Source organism: Delphinapterus leucas, chromosome 1 (assembly GCF_059928025.1).
Source record: "Delphinapterus leucas isolate spDelLeu-1000000601 "Yukka" chromosome 1, BTC_Dleu_Yukka2, whole genome shotgun sequence".
In the NCBI taxonomy this organism is placed as follows: domain Eukaryota; kingdom Metazoa; phylum Chordata; class Mammalia; order Artiodactyla; family Monodontidae; genus Delphinapterus; species Delphinapterus leucas.
The window spans coordinates 33,504,080-33,528,068 of record NC_143129.1 but is presented as its reverse complement, the minus strand read 5'-3'; the positions used below and the strand labels follow the sequence as shown (position 1 = coordinate 33,528,068).

Below are 23,989 nucleotides of genomic sequence, written 5' to 3'. Positions count from 1 at the left end.
CAGTGAAATGATATATTTAAAGTGTTTAAAGGCAAAAACTGCCAACCAAGAATAAATAATTGTCAAAACTTTCTCCTTCAAAAATAAAAGAGAAATAAAGACTTTCCCAAGTAAACAAAAGCTGAGGGTGTTCATCACTACTAGACCTGCCTTACAAGAAATGCTGAAGGGAGTCCTTCAAATTGAAACAAAAGGACACTAGACAGAAACACAAAAAGATATTTAAAATACATACCATTGGAATACTGTAACAATGGTATGTAAGTCACTTAATTCTCATACAGAAGTTAAAAGACAAAAGTATTTAAAAAACTCGGCTTCCCTGGTGGCGCAGTGGTTGACAGTCCGCCTGCCGATGCAGGGGACACGGGTTCGTGACCCGGTCCGGGAAGATCCCACATGCCGTGGAGCAGCTGGGCCCGTGAGCCATGGCTGCTGAGCCTGCGCGTCCGGAGCCTGTGCTCCGCAACGGGAGAGGTCACAGCAGTGAGAGGCCCGCATACCGCAAAAAAAGAAAAAAAAAAGTATTTAAAAAACTATAAATATAGAAACATGTTAATGGATACTCAATATAAAAAGATGTGATTATGACACCAAGAACATAAAGTATGAGGATTTAAGTAAAAGAGTAGAGGTCTGTATGCAACTTAAGTTAAGTTATTAACATTTTAAAATAGATTGTTATAACTTTAAGATATTTTATATGAGCTCTAAGGTAACTACAAAGAAAATACCTATAAGAAATACACAAGAGAAAATGAGAAAGAAATCAAAGCATGTTAATACAAAAACATCAATGAAACACAAAGGAAGATGACAGGAGAGGAAAAGAGGCACCAAAAAAAAAAAAAAATGCAACAAGTCAAACAGAAAACAGTTAAAAAAATGGCAAATCCCCATCAGTAATTACCTTAAAAAGGTAAATGGATTTAACTCAATAAAAAGATACAGAGTGGCTGAATGAATAAACAAAAGATCCCATGATACGTTGGCTAAAGATACTCAATTTAGATATTAGGACATACATAGGTTAAAGCACAAGAATGGAAGAAGATATTAAAAAATGATAAACAAAATAGAGCAGGGGTAACCATACTTTCACCAGACAAAATAGACTTTATATCAAAAACTGTCACAAGAGACAAAGAGTGACATTATATAACGGTAAGATGGTCAACTCACCAGGGAGATATAACAATTATAAATATGTGTGAACTCAACAAGACAGCAATATATGAAACAAACACTAAAACTGGAGAAGTGACAGTATTACAATAATAGGAGATTTCAAAACCCCTCTTTTAATAACAGATAGAATATCCAGACATAAGATCAATGTGGAAATAGAACTTGAACAATGCTATATAGATCAAAGTGCTCTAACAGACATATACAGAACATTCCACCGAACAGCAGCAAAATAAACATTCTTCTTAAGTGCACACTCTCCAAGATAGATAACATGTTTGGTCATAAAAAAGTCTTAACAAAGTTAAGAAGACTGAAATCATACCAAGTATCTTTTTTGACCACAGTGAGATAGAACTAGAAATCAATACCAGAAAGAAAAGTGGAAAATCTGCAAATATGTGCATATTACATACTACTGAACAACCAATGCATTCAAGAAGAAATCAAAAGAGAAATAAAAAAATCTTGAGACAAATGCAAACAAAAATACCATATACCAAAACTTATGGGTTGCAGCAAAAGTGGTACTAAGATGGAAGTTTTTTGGCTATAAATGTCCACATTAAAAAAGAGCAAAGACCTCAAATAAGCAACCTAACTTTATACATACACACTAAGCCTACAGTTAGCAGAAGGAAGAAAATAATAAACATTAGACCAGAAACACACAAAATAGAGAATAGAAATATTCAATGAAAGTAACAGTTGGGTTGCTGAAAAGATCAACAAAATTGACAAAGCTTTAGCTAAACTAAGAAAAAAAGGAGAGAAGACTCAAATAAAATCAGAAGTGGAAGAGGAGACATTAAAACTGATACTACAGAAATAAAAAGGGTTATAAGAGATTACTATAAACAAATAACCTGCTTTTTAAAATGGCCAAAAGACTTGAATAGTTATTTCTTCAAAGAAGATATACAAATGATCACAGTTATATGAAAAGATGTTCAACATCATTAATCAACATGGGAATGCAAGTCAAACCACATGAGACATCATGTCACACCTGTTAGAATGGCCTCTACAAGACTGTGAGAATGTGGAGAAATTGGAAACCTTGTGCACTGCTGATGGGAATATAAAATGGTGCAGCCACTATGGAAAATACTATGGAAGCTTCTCAAAAGATTAATTAACACAGGAGTTTGGGATTAACAGGTACAAACTACTATATGTAAAATACATAACCAACAAGGACCTACTGTATAGCACAGGGAACTACACTCAATATTTTATAATAACCTATAAGGGAAATGAATCTGAAAAAAAATAGATTTATATGTATAACTGAATCACTTTGCTGTATACCTGAAACTAACACAACACTGTAAATCAATTATACTTCAATTAAAATTTTTTTTAATTAAAAAATTTAAAAATAAAACTACCCTAAGATCCAGCAATCCACTTCCAGGTATTTATCCCAAAGAATTGAAATCAGGATCTCGAAGAGATATTTGTACTCCCCTGTTTACTGCAGTATTATTCAAAATAGCTAAGTGATGGAAACAACCTAAATGTTCATTGATGGTTGAATGGATAAAGAAAATATGGTATAAACATATAATGGAACATTATAATCTTAAAAAAAAGAAGGAAATCCTGTCATATACTACAACATGGACGTTATGCTAAGTGAAATGAAACAATCACGGAAAGACAAATATTGTATGCTTCCACTTATATGAGGTATCTATAAGGTGAGGTAGTCAAACTCATAGAAGCAGAAAGTAGAATGGTGGTTGACAGGGGTGAGAAAGGGAAATGGGGAGTTGCTATTCAGTGGTATGGAGGTTCAGCCATGCAAGATGAAAAAGATATAGAGATCTGCTCTACAGTAATGTGCATATAGTTCATAATACTATACCATAACTTAAAAATTTGTTATGTAGATTTCATGTTATGTTTTTTAATCAAAACTTTTAAAGAATGTACTAAAAAAGCTGAGACTATTTTGAAAAACTAGTAATAATTATTAAGATATGGCTTAAGTCCAGCTTTGCCAACATAAATGAAAAAATTAATGTTTCAATAGGATGTTATAAACCCACTAAGAATAATATTTTCAAAGACTATATACTGACATGGGAAAAGTTCTGTTCATTCAGCCAGTTAACAAATACTATGTCAGACCTTGGACTGCATGCTAAATATAAAATAATGAGCAAGGAAGATATGATACTTGCTAGTCAAGAATCTTACAGTCAAGTGAGAAAGGCAAACAAAGATTACAGTGGAGATATACTTGATACAAAGGATACAAGGAGATAACTAAGTATATAGCAAGGGAGTCCTACCTCTTCTATAAGAGTCAGAGAATGTTTTGTAGGAAATGTGACATTTTAAGCTCTGATCTGAAAGATACATGGTAACTAGCCCAACAATGGTTATGGGTGGAGACATAAGCAAACTGAGGATCCAGCACATAGAAATGGTCAGGGAAGACAAGGGTGTGTGGGGAGGGAGGACATACCAAATTTTATTTATACCAAAGACCTAAGTACATCTGCACAGAGTAAGACTGGAAGAATATAAAAGAAAATATTATCAGTCCCTAACTCTGGTTGTAGAATTAGAATTCTGAGTAAATTTTCATTCTTTTCTATTTTTCTTCTTTTCTATATTTCCTGAAGTAATTAATCATACGTTACTGTTTACTATTTATTGATGAAAAGAGTATTATTAAAATAATACTTTACTATTTACTACATTTGGGGAAGAGGTTGTTTTTGTTTTAAATCTTAGACAAGTCTCTTAGGACCTAACTTATTCATTTGGAAAATAAGGCTAATAACATTTAACTTCACAAAGTTTCTGATTTGGATCATATATGATAACGTGTAGAAAAGTGATTTTGTGGTTGTTGGACCTAACTCAGTATCAGAGCCACCAGATAAAAGGTATTAAGACAGAATTGGAGGATAGTAAGTAGATCAGGAGGATGAAATGTGGGCCTGATGAAGTTGGTGTGCTAGTTACTAACATTTTGCCACCCCCCCTCTTTAGCAGTGATGATAGTCAATGCCAATCAAGCCTGATTTTTTTTTTCCTCACTGAGCTTAGACCCAATCTCAGAATCCTTCTCAGCGTAACACTCCAGGAAGTCACTTGCATAATGGCACACTACTTGAAACCTTTTGCCGTCACCAGCCTTAGAATTCCAAATATGAACACAATCAATTACATAATGTTTAAAAGGTAGCTTGGTGATTAAAATGTCCTCTTTAATTTACATTTTAACTTTTAAGTGCTCTATTTTCTGTTAAAAAGTACATCTTATAGCACTTCTAGAGGTTTTGATTTAGTATTTTTGTAAGCCTGTCATTTATCTGTTATACCAGAAACAGAATAATTAGGGGACTATAGCATTTTACAAGTATATTTACAGATATTTACAAGTGGTCAAGTCAGATACATATACACCTTTTGACTGATTGTCACTTTTTCACAAAATGGAAAAAATGAGTTTCTTACCTTTCCTCTGGAGTGTCTACATGAAATGTTCTCTCTATAACAGTGGTCCACTGGAGACATCTGATAATAAATGTGTTTGGCTTTGGTCGTTCTGTTTTCATTAACTGGCATTCTAGAAATAAAATAAAATGTCTCTTTGAATATACTTATACTTAAACCAAGAAGTAAACAGTTGAGAAGTACAGAGTTCTATTCTAAACAAACCACTGCAACCTTACGGATTCCTATGGATCTCCACTCAAGGCTGTTTGTTCATAACCTAATTTCAGTATTCCTTTCCAATCCATCACCCATTCTGCTCACATGCTCTATTAACCAGCCAAATTGGACTCTTAAACTTTCCTTAAATACATCTTGCTCTTTCCTCTATCTATACCTTTGATCCAGCTAATACTACTATTTGGAATGTTTTCCATTTATTTTACCCCTAACCATATGTAATCCCCAACAGCCAAAAGAATACCTGTCCTTTAAGTCCAGATCAAATTCTACTCCTTCCATGAAGCTTTTTATAACAACCTGGTCCTAGACTGACCATTCCCCAAGCTATATTCTCATAACATTCTCACTACATTCTCCACTCTACATTCTCATTATTTATTATTGTACCCCTCATTTTTCACTTAGCATAGAGTATCTTATATTACTATTTATCATTTTTAAGAAGGTATCCTTATCTCTACCTAGATTATAAGCCTTTGACAGTATGCACCCCCTAAAACTCTTAGTAATCTATAGTACCTAGAGCCAGTCAGTCAGAAGTGATAAATTCTGTCAGCAGTTATCTATATCTAGGAAGACTTCAAAGAAAAGGAACATAGCATAGTGGCTAAAAGTATGGATTTCAACACTACTGTGCCTGGATTCAACTTTTTTCCTACCATTAACGATGCAAGCTTAGACAAGTCAATTAATTTCTCTGGTCTTCAAGTATTAAATGGGAAGCAGTAAGAGTACCTACATCATAAAATTGATGTAGGGATTAATAATACGTAATTGTAGTACTTAGCATGGTGTGTGACACAGAGTAAGTTTTCAATAAATGTTAGCTGCTATTATTAGGTGTACACCTGAGCTACACTCCAAAGGATATCTGGTATTGGACAACAAGAGAAAATAGGATAGGGCTGTCTGCTGACACTGCAACAGACAGTGTTGTTGAGGAAATGCACTGCACTCTCTCTCTTTAGGGGCTTTTGTCTAGTTGTGCCTTCTGCCAGGCATTCTTCCCCTCACACAACCCCACAGTTAACTCCTCACCTCCTTCAAGTCTTAAATCAATTCTAATCTTCACATTGAAGCCTACCTCAACCATGCCACTCAGTAATGAAATCTGCATCCTTTACCCAGGACACCCCAACTCCTCTTACCTGCTTTACTGTTTATTTCCCATAGCATGTTTCCATCTTTGTACATATGAGATGACTAACTTAATATCTTTTTTATTTACTGTTTCTTCAACTAGAATATAAGCTCTACTAATATACTGTTAGCACCGAGAACTAACATATAGCACTCAATAAGTATTTTCCAAGTGAGTGAATTCTGACAGTAATAATCCAACAAGAAGGTAATTTTGATGATACAGGAAAGAGGAGAAAATTTCTGGAGCAACTTCCTTATATAGTCAAAAAGGGATAGGATTCACTGAACAAGTAGAGGGCTGGCTATAATCAGGAGTATGGAGAATTTAGTGATGCAACAGGAGAGAAGATAGGGTAAAGGAGCCCAGAGCTGGTAGAAATTATTTGCTCATTGCTTCTACTTTTCCAATGAATTAGCATGTAAAGCCATCCTTAAGAATAAGTTTGGAAGAGGATGCACTTAGGCTCTGAGAAAAGAGAAGATATATAATAGCCTTCTAGGAGCAAACAGACTAGGGGAATATCCATGACTGCTAAACAACATTAAGGGTCCAATGGAATTTAATGATTAAGAATTTAAAGTACCACCAGGGATCACGGTTGTATATTTTTCCCCAGATAACTTCAGTTACATAGGTGCAGATGGGGAATACAAAGGATTGCATTTAAGCAAAGCTATATTTTAACTAAGTAAGTTTGAAAATGTAAGAAAGTGGAACAGAATTCAGGATGCAAGACAAGGGAGTGGTTTAGATAATCAACTAAGGAACTAAAAATGGGTAAGGAGGGAAGTGAGAACCTGGTGGTATGTAAAATAATGAAAAGGTAATAGAATCGACAGATCATAAAATCCATCATTTCACAGTTAAATACTTAACAACGTTACACACTTCCTGAAACATGAATGCTAAAGAAATCAAATATAGTATGCCAATTTATATTTTTTGTTTGAAATACAAAAGTTTTAAAATACTAAAGATATTATACTAATTTACACCAATAAAGAACCACATAATTTCCCCCAACTTATTCTGCCTGTAATGTACAGACTCAATCTGATTCTCTTTGAAGCCCATTGTTCCTTCCTGTTTCCTTCTTTATAAAATTCCTATCAAGCTTCCAGCCAATGGTTCACTATACTGTCTTGCAGACGTTTAATTAATGTTAATTTGATGTCCTAGCTAGATGAATTACTCAAAAGTTAGGAATTATGTGTACGACTCTTCCTCAGAGCACCTACAGCAGTGACAGCACATAAGGGTACACAGTAAATATCTGATGATTAATTGACCCATTGGTGTTTTTTGTTTTATTTTTGGCCTTGCCACGTGCCTTGTGGGAACTTAGTTCCCCAATCAGGGATCATCGAACCGGAGCCCTTGCAGTGGAAGCACAGAGTCCTAACCACTGGACCACCACGTAATTCCTGCCAATTGGCTTTTAATGTAAAGAATGGAGAACAGACACTTAAAAAGAGGGACAGTCCTGACAGAAATACTCAAGAGTGAACCATGGAGTAAAGGGACACAGGAAGAACAGAAAAGGAAAGAAAGAATGCCCACTCTAAGGTTCACCTATTTAAGTTTTACTTAAGTTTTCCATTGTGGTGATGTCAAAATAATTAAGATAATAGACTTTAGAATACCAGATTCAAATCAAGCCTCTATCACGCACTATCAGCTATTATTACCCAAGGCAAAGTACATTAAGCCCCAAGATTTTCTCATCTTTAAAAGCACTAAGAGGAATTAAAGTAAACTTTAAAAGAAGCATATTTTCAACACTACACCTAAATGAAGTTTAAATGCTATAATCTAAAGAACTTCTTAATGCTATAAATGTAAAAGCTATTTAAAATACTATGTATGAGATTCTAAGTGGTTATTAATTACTCCAATTCATGAAAAGGAAAATAAAAGTGATTAATTACCATTCCCAAGCAAACTACTAAAAAGTAACATTTAGAAAAGAATAAAATATTTGTATTTATGAATATAATTGTTTTGGAAAAATATTAAAATAATAATAAAATGACATAAGTGGTTATTCACACCATGCTTGTTTTGACAAAATATGCTAAGTATTCATGAATCAACAACATATATGAAATGCCAATTATGGGCCAAGCACCAGATTCTGGGCATAGTAAGTAAGAAAAATGAGTAAGAAACTGTACAGGCTTACAGCATATACTAAGCTCTATTTTTAATCATTCTGTGTAATTATAAAGTAATATTCTACTAATGGTATAAAGGTTTTAATCAGGTCCTCCCGAAACCTCTAGCTCAACAAAAATGTTACATGTAATTATGGACATGAAGAATAGAAATAAACCTATATGTTTACAGGTTTCAGTATAAAATACTCTGTAAATCAATCCAACTTCTAAATAATACCCATTAGATTGAAACTATAGAAGAGAGAAGTGGCTACCAAAAGGGAGTCCACAATATTCAAGTGACAGTCGAGTCAACATCAGAAGAGAATATTCTACCACAATGCCTCAGGGGTTACTGCTGTGCATAAACAGATATAATTAAAGAGCTGAATCCAAACTCAAAACAGTTGAAACTTTAAATTACCATATTAAAATAGCTGAGCCAGTAAACAGAAGCACTTTGGGTTCTTTCATGTTAGTCATAACATGGAAACATGAACATATCATACAGTTCTCTCTAAAATGAGGAAAAATATGCCATGAAAGTTTTCAGAACATGGTGCATGTCTGAAAACACTTATTTTGAAGAGAATTCTTAAAAGGGACAGGGTTAATAAATAGGCTGACCAATACTTCTTTAGAAGAATATTTTCCTTTTTATTATGTAAAGATTCCTAACTCAAGGTAGGACAATTTTTTTTTTAAGTAGAAATTTTGCATAGAGATTCTAAAAAGCTATTAACCAAACGATTATCTATGACTTCTGGAACAATTTAATATGCAGGAATAAAGCAAGCATTCTTAGATAAAATGTCAGGTAGGTAGGTTTTATTATATCATAACCCATGATATTTTTCTTTTTTCAAAAAATTTTTATTTTATATTGGAGTACAGTTGATTAACAATGATGTGTTAGTTACAGGCGTACAGCAAAGTGATTCAGTTATACACATAAGTATATATTCTTTTTCAAATTCTTTTCCCACTTAGATTATTACAGAATATTGAGCTGAGTTCCCTGTATTATACAGTAGATCTTTGTTGGTTATCTATTTTAAATTTAGTACTGTGTACATGTCAATCCCAAACTCCCAATCTATCCCTACCCCCCCACCCATTCCCTCTGGTAACCATAAATTCATTCTCTAATTCTGTGAGTGTTTCTGTTTTGTAAATAAGTTCATTTGTATCATTTTTTCTAGATTCTGCATATCAGTGATATTGTATATTTGACTTTGTTAGAATAACTTACTTCATTTAGTGTGGTAATCTCCAGGTCCATCCATGTTGCTACAAATGGCATTTTTCATTCTTTTTAATGGCTGAGTAATATTCCACCGTATATATGTACCATATCTTCTTTATCCATTCATCTGTCAATGAACATTTAGGTTGCTTCCATGTTTGGCTATTGTAAACAGCATTACAATGAACATTGGGGTGGATGTATCCTTTGAAACCATGGTTTTCTCTGAATATATATCCAGGAATGGGATTGCTGGATCATATGGTAGCTCTATTCTTAGTTTTGAAAGAAACCTCCATACTGTTCTCCACAGTGCTTGTACCAATTTATGTTCCCACCAACAGGGTAGGAGGGCTCCCTTTTCTCCACACCCTCTCCAGCATCTATTATTTGTAGACTTTTTAATGATGAACATTCTGACTGGTGTGAGGTGGTATCTCATTGTAGTTTTGATTTGCATTTCTCTAATACTTAGTGATGTTGAGAATCTTTTCATGTGCCTCCTGGCCATCTGTATGTCTTCTTTGGAGAAATGTCTGTTTAGGTCTTTGGCCAGTTTTTTGATTGGGTTGTTTGTTTTTTTGATATTGAGCTGCATGTGCTGTTTGTAAACTTTGGAGATTAATCCTTTGTCAGTCACATCATTTGAAAATATTTTCTCCCATTCTGTGCAAAAGCTTTTGAGTATAATTACGTTCCATTTATTTGTTTTTCTTTCCATCACTCTGGGCAAAGGATCGAAAAAGATTTTGCTGTGATTTATGTCAAAGAGTGTTCTGCTTATGTTTTCTTCTAAGAGTTTTATAGTATCAGGTCTTACATTTAGGTCTTTAATCCATTTTGAGTTTATTTTTGTGTATGGTGTTAAAGAAATGTTCTAATTTCATTTTTGTACATGTAGCTGTCCAGTTTTCCCGGTACCATTTATTAAAGAGACTATCTTTTCTCCATTGTATACTCTTGCCTCCTTTGTCATAGATTAACTGACCATAGGCGCATGCATTTATTTGTGAGTTTTCTAACCTGTTCCATTGATCTATCTTTCTGTTTTTGTGCAGTAACATACTATTTTGATGACTGTAGCTTTGTAGTATAGTCTGAACTCAGGAAGCCTGATTCCTCCAGCTTCCTTTTTCTTTCTCAAGATTGCTTTGGCAGGCCTTCCCTGGTAGTCCCAGTGGTTAAGACTCCATGCTCCCAATGCAGGGGGCCCCGGTTGAATCCCTAGTCAGGAAACTAGATCCTGCATGCCGCAACTAAAGATCCCGCATGCCGCAATGAAGATCCGGCATGCCGCAAGTAAAAAAGATCCTGCATGACACAACAAAGATCTCACACATGGCAACAAAGATCCCGCATGCCGTGACTAAGACCTGGCACGGCCAAAAAATATTAAAAAAAAAATGATTGCTTTGGCTATCCAGGGTCTTTTTGTCTCCATACAAATTTTAACACATTATTGACTGGGGGATTTTGGCAGAAACTAATGCCTGTGGCCGGTGGTTTGTTATGTAAGTGAATACTTAAACACCCACATTTGAGTAAATATCAACAACTTTTTTGCACTTAATGTATTTATTTGAAACTTATCTTACATATCTTACTAAAGTATTCTAGTACTTCATTCAAGTGTGATACGCAGTATAGCAGTCACCTCTGTGCAGAGGAACAGAACATCTATTACAAAAGAGCAGAACCTACACTTTCTGGTGGCATTTTTTAGTCCTGTGGCTATTATTCCTCTAGAACATGTTATTTTCTTTTACCTGATAGTCAACAAGGTGGATCTTTGTGGGCGGTTCTTTTAAAAATGCCACAAGAAGGACCAGGTGCAGTACTACCACTACATTCATCAGAATGGTCAGTTACACATTCTCTAGCTACTGCTAACAAAAATTGCTTGTAAGTCATTTTACTCTGTGCATTAAGGCTACAATTAATTTTAAACGCATTGAATAAACCACAATTACTCAAATAGAAGCCCACTTTCTTATACCATTTTCAAGTTTCCTGGAGGATACTAAAGTTTGCCAAATATTGATCAGATCGATCAACTCCTTTCATATATTTATTATACTCTAATATACAAGTGGGCTTAGTTATCTGATGACCAGTCCTCCTGTCTTCCTTTCCTGTAGATGCTATGGAGGTGTCATGAATTGTTGTCACCAGGCGGACTAACCTCTTGTCTTTCCATATAAGAATAACGTCTCCCTTCCATGTGAATGTCATTTCTCCCCTCTGTAGATTTTTAGATTTCTCCTTTAATTGGTTTGGTAGACCAGGATTCTCTCTTAGAGTCCCACAAATTCTGGTTTTATTTTTCAACAACATTTCAGATGTGGACACACTGTTGTAATAACTGTCTTGGTAAATATGGTGCCATGAACCAAGATAAGGTTGTAGGACTGATAATATTGTTTCTTGCAATTTCTTTCCTTCACCTGTGTAAATCTCAAGTTTGCATATATATCAGTTTCACATTTGCTATCCATCCTGACCAAAATTCCATATTTTGTACATTTTCCAGGATTATAGGTTTTGAATCTAAGTCATCCTCTCCACAAGTGATGGCTCTTGTTTGGGTATACAGATGGAAAATAATCCAGAAGAGGTTTAACTTTGGAAATTCTGTCTGCAGGAAGCAGAGTTTCCAAGCTACCATTAAAGTGAAGAAATATCATTATTTGTTCCAAACTTCGTCTCATCATAATCTTTGGAAAGATAGGTGTTTCAAGTAAGGGATCAATCAATCAATATTCTTTCCAGTGTGACTTTATTTGTCCCATCAAAATTATTAATCCAAGAAACTTCTTCATGTCACTATTGGTTACATCAGTCCATTTTAAAGCCTTCTCATACTTCTTATATGATTTTTCAATCTGTTCATGATACAACTTTCTTTGAGAAGCAACCAACTTGAAAAAGTCCTTACCAAAAATTAATTCTGTTATTTCACTAACACTTTGCAGGTTACTACATTCAATACTTACACCTGACACACCTGTAAAGTCTTCTAATTTCATGAAATTTTATCTTCAATTCACTTCTGTAGAAGCAAAGGAGTATTCTCCAGCACAGTGGGTTTCATTTTCACTTTCCGAATCAGAATCAATTGCTAAGGTTTTTTATCTTTTTGTTGGTCTAATATTCACACTGTCTGAATCAGAACTATATTCTGAAGAACGATCATCTTCTGAGACAGTAGTATATATGACACTTGGACAATCAGAGAAATTTCGGTGCATGAAATTCACCCACAAATTCTTCTTCACTCAAAATTTCACGATGCTTCATTTTTGAAAATTTTATGGTAATAAACTTGTGTTGATAATATACACAAGGTTAGAACAAAAATCTAACAGAGCAAAATGTAAATACTAATGACAATCGTTAAGTTGTAAAATGAACCCTTGATCAACTTTAGGCTTCTAACAACTTCCCCCAGTGATATTAATTGCATTACTCTCTAAAAACTTATTGATACATCTCCAGTCAATAATGTTCGGGTAACAAAACACGTACTGATATGTCTCCAGTCTATGATGTGTTAAGATTTTTTTGTTCTAGTTTGGTAAAAAATGGTAGTTTCATAGGGATTGTATTGAATCTGTTGATTGCCTTGGGTACTATAGTCATTTTGACAATATTTGTTCTTCCAATCCAAGAACATGGTATATCTCTCCATCTATTTGTGTCATCTTTGATTTCTTTCATCAGCATCTTACAGTTTTCAGTGAACAGGTCTTTCGCCTCCTTAGGTAAGTTTATTCCTAGGTTATTTTATTCATTTTGATGCACTGGTAAATGGGATTGTTTCATTAATTTCTCTTCCTGATCTTTCGATGTTAATGTATAGAAATGCAATAGATTTCTGTGTACAAATTTTGTATCCTGCAACTTTACCAAATTCATTGAAGAGCTCTAGTACTTTTCTGGTGGCATCTCTAGGATTCTCTATGTATAGTATCATGTCATCTGTGAAGAATGACAGTTTTACTTCTTCTTTTCCAATCTGGATTCCTTTTATTTCTTTTTCTTCTCTGATTGCCCTGCCTAGGACTTCCAAAACTATGTTGAATTGCAGTGGTGAAAGTGGACATCCTTGTCTTGTTCCTGATCTGTGAGGAAATGCTTTCAGTTTTTCACCATTGAGTATGATGTTAGCTGTAGGTTTGTCATATAAGGCCTTTATTATGTTGAGGTACGTTACCTCCAGGCCCACTTTCTATAGAGTTTTTATCATAAATGGGTGTTGAATCTTGTCAAAAGCTTTTTCTGCATCTATTGAGATGATCATATATGGTTCAATTTGTTGCTGTGGTGTATCATACTAACTGATTTGAGGACACTGAAAAATCCTTGCATCCCTTGGATAAATCCCACTTGATCATGGTGTATAATCCTTTTAATGTATTGTCAGATTTGGATTGCTAGTACTTTTGTTGAGGATTTTTGCATCTATGTTCATCAGTGATATTGGGCTGTAATTTTTTTTGTGTGTGTGTGGTCTCTTTGTCTGGTTTTGATATCAGGATGATGAGTTAGAATGAGTTAGGGAGTGTTCCGTCCTCTGCAATTTTCTGGAATAGTTTCAGAAGGATACATGTTACCTCTTCTCTAAATGTTTGATAGAATTTGCCTGTGAAGGCATTTAGTCCTGGACTTTTGCTTGTTGGGAGTTTTTAAAACTGTTTCAATTTCAGTACTTGCAATTGGTCTGGTCATACTTTCTGTTTCTTCCTGGTTCAGTCTTAGGAGATTGTACCTTTCTAATAATGTGTCCATTTCTTCTAGGTTATCCACTTCTTTGGCATATAGTTGCTTCTAGTAGTCTCTTAAGATCCTTTGTATTTCTTTGGTGTCCGTTGTAACTTCTCCTTTTTCATTTCTAACTTTATTGATTTGAGCCCTCTCCTCTTTTTTCTTGATGAGTCTGGCTAAAGGTCTATTAATTTTGTTCACCTTTTCAAAGAACCAACTTTTAGTTTCACTGACCTATTATTGTCTTTGTCTCTATTTCATTTATTTCTGCTCTGATCTTTATGATTTCTTTCCTTCTACTAGCTTTGGGTTTTGTTTGTTTTTCTTTCTCTAGTTGCTTTAGGTATAAGACTAGGTTGCTTATTAGAGATTTTTCTTGTTTCCTGAGGTAAGAGTGTATTGCTATAAACTTCCCTCTTAGAACTGCTTTTACTGTGTCCCATAGGCTTTGGATCATCATGCTTTTGTTTTCATTTGTCTCTAGGTATTTTTTGATTTTCTATTTGATTTCTTCAGTGATCTATTGGTTGTTTCATAGGATATTGTTCAGCCTCCATGTGTTTACTTATTTTACACTTTTCTTCTTGTAGTTGATTTCTAATCTCATACCACTGTTGTCAGAAGAGATGCTTGATATAATTTCAATTTTCTTGAATTTTCCAAGTCTCACTTTGTGACCCAGCATGTGAATAATCCTGGAGAATGTTCCATGTGCTCTTGAGAAGAATGTGTAATCTGCTGTTTTTGGATAGAATGCTCTATAAATATCAGTTAAGTCCATCTGGTCTAATGTGTCATTTAAGGCCTGTGTTTCCTTATTGATTTTCTGTCTGGATGATCTGTCCACTGATGAAAGCGGGGTATTAAAGCCCACCACTATTATTGTGTTACTGTCAATTTCTCCTTTTATGGCTGTATTTGCCTTATATATTGAGGTGCTCCTGTGTTGGGTGCATATATATTATCAATTGTTATATCTTATTCTTGGATTGATCCCTTGATCACTAGGTAGTGTCCTTCTTGTCTCACCTTTAAAGTCTACTTTGTCTGATATGAGTATCGCTACTCCAGCTTTTTTTTTGATTTCCATTTGCATGGAATATCTTTTTCCATCCTGTCACTTTCAGTTTGTATGTGTCCCTAGATCTGAAGTGGGTCTCTTGTAGATAGCATATATATGGGTCTTGCTTTTGTATCCACTCGGCCAGTCTATGTCTTTTGGTTGGAGCATTTAATCCATTTACGTTTAAGGTAATTATCAACATGTATGTTCTTAATGCCATTTCGTTAACTGTTTGGGGTTTGTTTTTGTACGTCTTTTTTCTTCCCTTACTCTTTTGTTCTCTTCCCTTGTGAGCTGATGACTAATTTTAGTGTTGTGTTTGGATTCCTTTTTCTTTTTTGTGTGTGTATCTATTGTAGATTTTTGATTTGTGATTATCATGAGGTTTTGATAGAGCATTCTATATATAAACAAGACTGTTTTAAGTTGCTGGTCTTTCAACTTCAAATGCATTTCTAATCGTCTGCATTTGTGCTCTCTTTTCACAATTCCTGGTTTTGATATCATATTTGTGTGTGGATAATTTCCTACCATTACTGTGTGTTTGCGTTTACCAAAGCTTTTCCATATGGAATTTTTTCGTCTCTAGTTTTGGCCTTTTCTTTTCTGCCTAGAAAAGTTTATTTAGCATTTGTTGCAAAGCTGGTCTGGTGGTGCTGAATTATCTCAGCTTTTGGTTGTCTGTAAAGCTTTTGATTTCTCTGTCGAATCTGAATGACAGCCTTGCTGGGTAGAGTATCCTTGGTTGCAGGTTCTTGCCTTTCATCACTTTAAACATATTATGCCACTCCCTTCTGGCCTGCAGAGTTTCTGCTGAGAAATCAGCTGATAACCTTATGGGAGTTCCCTTGTATGTTATTTGTTGCTCTTCCCTTGTTGCTTTTAATATTTTTTCTTTGTATTTAATTTTTGTCAATTTGATTACTATGCGTCTTGGCGTGTTGCTCCTTGGGTTTGTCCTGCCTGGGACTCTCTACACTTCCTGGACTTGGGTGACTGTTTCCTTTCCCATGTTTGGGAAGTTTTCCACTATTATCTCTTCCAGTATTTTCTCAGGTCCTTTCTCTCTCTCTTCTTCTTCTGGGACCCCTATAATGCAAATGTTCGTGCATCTGACATTGTCCCAGCAGTCTCAGGCTGTCTTCACTTCTTTTCACTCTTTTTTCTTTATTCTTGTCTGCAGCAGTGATTTCCACCATTCTGTCTTCCAGCTCACTTATCCATTCCTCTGCCTCACTTATTCTGCTACTGTTTCCTTCTACTGTATTTTTTTAATTTCAGATATTGTATTGTTCATCTGTTTGTTTGTTCCTTAGTTCGTCTACGTTTCTGTATCTTCTCAAGCCATGCCTCCATTTTTTCTTGAGATCCTGGATCATCTTTACTACCATTATTCTGAATTATTTTATGGGTAGGTGATATTTTTCAATAAAGTTTTTGTTACACAAGTATTTAAATTAAATAGATACACTAGCTACACTCACCTGACCAAGTTAAACTCTAAGCTGAATTTCAAACATCCTATTTACTTTTAGACCACTCTGAACCACAGATGACCAATTTCATTCAAAGCTGTAATTACTCTGTAAACCTGAAAGCCAAATAAATAGAGGAAATGCAAGATGCTAAATCAAGAAAATACATACCGAAAAAATTTTTAGACATCACCTGTTCATATTTTATTTAAAAGATTAGGTTTTATTTCAAATGCTTTAACCCTTTAAGTGCTAACTATATTCTTTTAAAAACAGTTCCACTAACATCCAATGTGAAAAACAAACACATAATAATAGATTCTATTTATAATTAAATCACAAAATTAAATAATGCTCTTTGAGTTATAATGACCATAAAGAGAGTTTAAGGCCCCAGATATAATACTATTACAGATATTCTTTAAAAGAGGGAAAAAACATTTCTTTCTTTTATTTAAAGGTTTTATTATCCAGGGAGCAAAAAAGCATAGCACCCAATTAAGACTCAACACATCAGCCTTAAAGAGATTTATTAATTCCACTGAGGGGATAATAGCTTAGGTGTGGCAGATACCCTGGTAGAGAGCAAGATCAGTAGAGGACATGTGTACTGCGATCACTATGTACCAGGGCACTGCACTGATTAGAGGTTTCTAAATGTTAATTTCATGTGAAGGCCAAACCTAAGAGCTGTTATGTTATTATCCTCCACATTATAAATGAGAGAATTGAGACTGAAAGTAGCTAAATAACTTGCTCACAAACACATAGCTTGTAAGCAACTGTATAAGGATTTACCTGAGGTCTGTCTGAATCCACATTCCATGCTCATCTGGAAAGAATACACTGCTAGGAAAACTGCCTTTAAAAAAAATCAGTAATCATCTGCAGATGAAAAGCCCTATCTGTTCCCTCCTCTGTGCCTTCCCCATACCTTCCTGTGCCTGACTGTTCTCCCTTCTGTGACATCCTTTCTTCTGCAAAGAAATCCAGGCTTTCATCTGATAACAATGTTTGAACAGGGAGGTGGGCCCCAATGTATTTGCTCCTGGCTCTGAACACACCATAGGGATGGTTAGCGATGAGGATTACCCTTCGTAGGATACTGATGCTGCCACTTTTTGTTTCTCCAAGTAGGCATGTAAGGGAAAGGTGGATTCAAATGAGGAACAGAAGAGAAAGAACGCAGCAAGGAGGGCAGCAGAGCGTCCGGATGTTTTCACTGCTGGATCTCACAAACTGCAATACCAGTAAAGCTAGCGGTAATAAAAATTTTCAATTACTAATGATAGAAAAGTGACTCCCAAACTTGCATTGGTCCAGCTGCATGTTTCTAGTGTTTGGGTCTGAATCATTTACCTATTACCCAGAGTCAACATATCCTTCTCCATATAAGGAAATAGAAGAAAAAAAAGTTATTTTATAAAATACAAAATTCTATACAAGAGGGGAGTAAGGCTGGGTCACTAACATTATTTCCACTCTAGGAGATGTTTTCACTTTATGATACATATTTCAAATTCTGACATTTTAATTATCATAAATCTTACTTCTTTGGTTTTAACACGGATACTACTTGTGGATTTAAACTGTATTTGAAATCACAACATGTTAACGTGAACTTCTCCTAATATGTTTTTCTTTAATGAATATGGTCACCACAGATACCACCATTTACCAAAAGTACATTTAGAGCTAACACTTTCCCCATCAACATATCTCCATCTTGTTGGTCCACCATATCCTGCTTCTAATTAATCAAACAAATACTTCAAGAGTCTTCTAGAACAACTGTTCTCTGCATACCCTCCACATACTTGAAATTTCAGGTAAAAATACACTGTGGTCACTGTGGGACAATGTTTAAGATAATGAAAATAACATGAGGCATTTCCTAACAGAGTTGTAAGAGTCATGTAAACATCTAATATACCATTAGGCAAGCTATTTTTTGGTTCTGCTTTTTGTTTGTTTGTTTGTTTTGCAATACAATAGCCATTAGAGTACAGTAAGCTATTTTCTCTACTAACCTGTATGTCTGAAAATTTTTACGATAAGAAGTCAAAAACAGAAACTCCTTCCAAAATACTATTAGATTCTTTCCTCAAAGTATGTACCAAAAATGTCCAAGGAAATTATTTTTTAAAAATAAAGTGTATATTTGAATACCTAAAATAAAGACCCTTCTAGTAAATTAAACTCATTGAACACAAGTTAAACTTCAGAATATTTCATTGGGCATTGAAGTTTAAAGGTATCACTACTAGAATAATCTATTTTGTATCAACTTTAATTTACAACTTAAATACCTCAAGCTTCCATGTATCAATGTGACAATTTCTACTCATCTTCATAGTTGCTTATCAATGCATACCAGGGTAAACAAACAATAAATATACACATAGAGCAAGATGCACATGTATTGAATGCTGCTTTCCTTCCCTTTAGAAGACATTATTTACAAGAGTGGCCTTTGTTACATGTTCCTTAACCATTTAGCTAAGTTGTGGTTTCTACCGGTCTCCTGAAATCTTCTCATCAAATACATTTTCCTTTTTCTCATTTTCATTTCTTTGCTGCCTCTGATGCTCCTGGCTCCCTACCTGTGAGTCACTCTCCCAGGCCCCCATGACACAGACTTGCCTGATTTTACCTGCAACTCTCTGACCATTCATTAATCTTCTTTCTTAAGGATTCTTCCTTAGAACTGAGCTGCTGCCTTATGCTGAGAACTTTGTGTTATGCTTTTCTTTAACGATAATTTTATCCTTAGTAAATTTAGATATTCATTAAACAAATATTTATTGTGTGCTCAGAGCATGCCTGACAACAAGCCAGGCACTGGAAATACAGCAGTGAAGAAAACAAAGTCCCTATTTTTCATAAAGCTTATATTTTACTGAGGAGATAAGTGGTCAAGCAATAAATAATTAAAACAATTTATAACATAATAGATGATAATAAGTACTATGAAGAAAAATTATGCAGGGCAACAAGTTAAAATGACAGGAAAGGTGGTACTATTTTAGAAAGACTATTTAGAAAGGTTATTCCTTAATGAAATGGGCAACCAATGCAGACATCTGTGGAAAGAGTGATCTGGGTTGAAGGAACAGTAAGAGCAAAGGCCCACAGTTGGAGAGAGCCCACACACATGTCTGAGAAATGGCAAGTCTAGTGTGACTGGAGTAAAGTAAGTTCTGGGTGTGGTAGGAGATGAGATCAAAAAGACCTTCAATGACCTGGTAAGGACTTTGGATGTCATTCTGCAGAGTCTCTCTCATGGCTCTGCCACAATTATCACCTGACGTTTGATGACTCTTAAACCTGCCCCTCTAGTGCCAGCCTTTCCATCGAGCTCCATTTCCATATGGCAAAACTGGCATCTCTCTTTTGAGGATCTATTATTCCTCATTCTCAACATATCTAAAAGGGTGTTTCTTTTAATCTTCCAAACTGAAAATTACAACGTCCACACAATGTTTCCATTCATTTTATTTCTGTATCACCTTCCTAATCATCCAAGAAACACATCCTCACTCGTCTTGGATTCTCCTTCAACCCAGTCTGCAACATTTACTGTAACAGTTCTTTTGTAACAAACCATCCCTTCTTTTCACTGCTAACACCCAACCGGAGAATTTATTACCAAAATCTGGATCCCTGAAATGGCCTCCTGGATGGTCTCCCTTTCTCCAGCCTTCTCTCCCTGTCCAAGTTGTCCTACATACTATTAGCCTGATTAGTCTTACTCAAACTTATTTAAAAAGTTTCAACCCAGCCATAAACAGGTCTCTGCCTCTTTGTAACAGTATAAAAATACTTAATTTATAATTTAGTTTGATACACTGCAAGCCAAATGAACAGCATACATTGGGATAATCAGCTCATTCATCTCTAGCAGAATAGAAAAAAAAAATCTCATCTTTGCCAACTTAGGTCAATAGGGAAACTATGCTTTCCATTATATATTTCTCCAAAATTCATTCTTTTTCAATAAATAACTACTAAGTCTTTATTTTAGCATATTATTAGCAGCTTAACCACAACATTAAGATATTACATGCATTATTTCTCACTTATTTCTCCCAATAAAGTTCTAAAGTATTTTCATCATTTCCATTTCACAAATAGAAAAAAGAAAATGAAAGCTGTCTGATTTTTAAGTCACTTGTTCAAAATCATCAAGTCATTAAGGTTGCAAAGCTGAGTCTCTGATCCAGGCTTTCTAGCTCTAAATTCTTGGATCTTCTTAGTATGTCACATATTGTTTTAGGAATGTTAGCTGCTTATAAGAGAGAAGGAAAGTTTTATTTATTTATAACAAGCTGTATTTATATACTTCACTTTCAAGTGTTCTGCAATATTAAAGTGATAGAAACAGGTGACATGCAGAGTACTGAAACAGTTTTCCCCCAAAGAAAACTGGCCAAAGTTACATTGGAAAAATGTCTTTCTGTCAATATTAGATTATTGATACAAAGCTGAGAGCGCATTTGAAATATTTATTGACCAAAATGTTAAGAACCTAACATGAATTAACATGTAACTAGAGTTATCAGAATCTGAACTTCTTCAGGTTTGTCAATCTAAGCCAACATTGTTGATTCCTTAGTCATGTAAAATAATCTAGCTATAAGAATAGAGAGCCATTAGCAGAAAAACAGTAGAAATGTAAGTTCCTAAAGGCACAGAAATCCCAAAGAATTTAGGAGGTAAGAGTAGATCTGTAAATAATACCGTTTAACAAAAATATTTTAACAAAATGTCCTATTTCCATAGGACGATTGTAAAGCTCAAAGGAAACAATGCAAATGGAATAATGTTATAAAGAATTATATATTTTAATTACTTTATAAGAATATCCTATAGAGACAGAAACTTTATCAGTGTGCTTTTGGAAGCAATAACTGTTGCTGGTTGGATGATTCAATTAGCATGAACTATTCTGGCATGTTTCAAAAGCACTGCCATTTTAAAACATTAAAAATGTCTAAAAATGCAACCATAGTAATAGTGCACGGGTTGGGGGTGAGGGAGAAAGACAATGACAAATTGGTCCAAAAGGACACTGAGACTTCATAGTTGGAAGACCATTGTGCTGACAATTAGTAACAGGAAGCAGAGCACAAAACAAATGAATGAAAAAAGCTGAACTTGCAATGAAAGACCTTATTATAGTGCAGAAACATTATTGTAATAAAGGGGCAATGTACTCTCCTCCATAAAACTTTCAAACAGGCACCCTTGCCTCTTTTTTCATGCTCTGCATTTCATTTTTTCATTAGCATCTGCTTGATTATGTATTATTTCCAACCCCAAAGAATGCCTCTCTATCCTTCCTAAATTCCAAGGCTTAAAGGTCCTTCCCCTGACTGTGGCCTTGAGCCTCATTTAACTTTATTCAAAATATAACAAATGCTTTAAAATAGCATAAAGATATAGGGGGAAAAACAGAAAGGCAGCGATTTAGTATATAACTGCAGTGGGATAAAAAATGTGTCCCTCAAATCTAGTTTGTTAAAAATGCAATGATAATATAATTCGTACTAATATCCGATGATTCTGTCTCTAAAAATTAGTGTTTCTCCTATGACTTCTTTGATATAATTGGAAGAAGAAGGCTGAAATCTTCACCTACTAAATTCTCTGCATTAAGCTTCAGTTTCCTTAAATGGAAATATCCAAAAGCTCTGAAATATATTTTCATATACTAGTTGAGAATGACAAGATTTGATCTATAATGCTAACATATAATCTAGTCTAGGGGCATGGAAAGCCCACACCTTCTGAACTGCCTATGCTAGAAAACCTCTTACCTGAAGACCCTACAGCAGCCAGAGATGTTTTAGTTAAGCAGTAGTGTGAAAAAAGCACTGGCCTTGACACCTGAAAGCTGTGGGTTTAGCTTTCAGTTCCAAAGTTTATTAGATGCATGACCACTGGCAAATTCTATGAGCCCAGTTTCCCTAGCTATAAAATAGAGATATTATGTATCCTGAAAAAATGTCAGCAGGACTAGTAATATATATATAAAGTGCATAGCACACAGGTGCTCAACAAGTGGTTATTATTATTATTACTTCTCAATACACTGAATGTTCCAAGGAATTATTATCTGCTGCTGATAGGCAAATCATTGACTTCTAGAAGAAAAGACTTCAGAGATTCTTCATTCCAACTCCTTCTCATCACAGATGATAAAACACCAGGGTGGTGAAGTGACTGGCCCAATATTACATAATAAATTTCTATCAAATAATCAGCCACCTGGCTACCACCTCCATGCTTGTCCCTCTGCTGTAGTATAAATAAATTTCACAGTTAAATAAAATATACCTCTTGAGAACAATGACAGTCTGCTATTAACCTACTGTTAATAATACTTGACATATAATGAAGTTTTTGTGGTACTGAATATACATTACTTGAAGAGTGTCGTCATCTCTGAACCCCATTTATGATTAAATGCATTCAAGCCGGGTGTTAGTCCAGAATCCAAATCATAGTTAATTGTTCCATGTACTCACTTTGAGACTCTAGGAAAGTTTCTTAATCTCTCTAGGTCTCAGTTTCACTATTTAGTTTGGTTTTTTTAAGGTAATATTCATTTCATGTTTTTCTTGTCATGTTCCTGTAAATAAGGCACCTCATACATAGTAGGCACTTAAAAAATGTTAGTTCTCTTCCTTTACTTCCTTAAGTCTCTGTTAATGTCATATGTATTAATTGTAAGTAAGATGGGATTAAAGCAGCAAATATAATGGGCATATAATCATTTTTTAATTTACAATTTTGGGATTTTTTTTGGCTGCAACATGCAGCCTGCAGGATCTTAGTTCCTCGACCAGAGCAGTAACAGGGCAGAGTCCTAACCACTGGATCACCAGGGAATTCCCTAATTTACATTTTTAAAAAAGTAATTACACATAAAGCTCTACTTTTTAGAAAAAAAAAATTAAGTTAAAAAACAAATATTAAACAAATAAGGCAGCTAGGTTTTATTTACATTTAACTTAACCAAAAATAATCTATAGAAGTAATCAGGTGATAAATGAGTATACTCGGAAATGTGTGTAAAAAGAATTATTTTTACTCTTCAGATATGGAAGGGTATCATAGAGGAAAATTCTAGGATCAGTAATAAGATAAAACAACAGTACAAGGATCCTTAGCACCAAAGGCTAGCTGAGTGTTATACACTCAGTAAAATTTTATTTGAAAAACTGAAGTATATTGACCTATTAATAATTA

The 23,989-nt window shown here is 34.7% G+C and overlaps 1 protein-coding gene across 3 annotated transcripts in view; it reads right to left on the bottom strand.

Annotated features, from left to right (window-relative positions):
* Window positions 1-23,989, bottom strand: part of AKT3 (AKT serine/threonine kinase 3) — a 320,125-nt gene that overhangs the window by 207,415 nt on the left and 88,721 nt on the right. For all 3 annotated transcript variants that reach the window (XM_089919467.1, XM_089919426.1, XM_089919512.1), the window contains one exon: window positions 4,666-4,777. In XM_089919467.1, coding sequence (XP_089775593.1) covers window positions 4,666-4,766 — 101 coding nt within the window. In that variant the 5' untranslated portion in view covers window positions 4,767-4,777. The remainder of the gene's footprint in view (window positions 1-4,665; window positions 4,778-23,989) is intronic.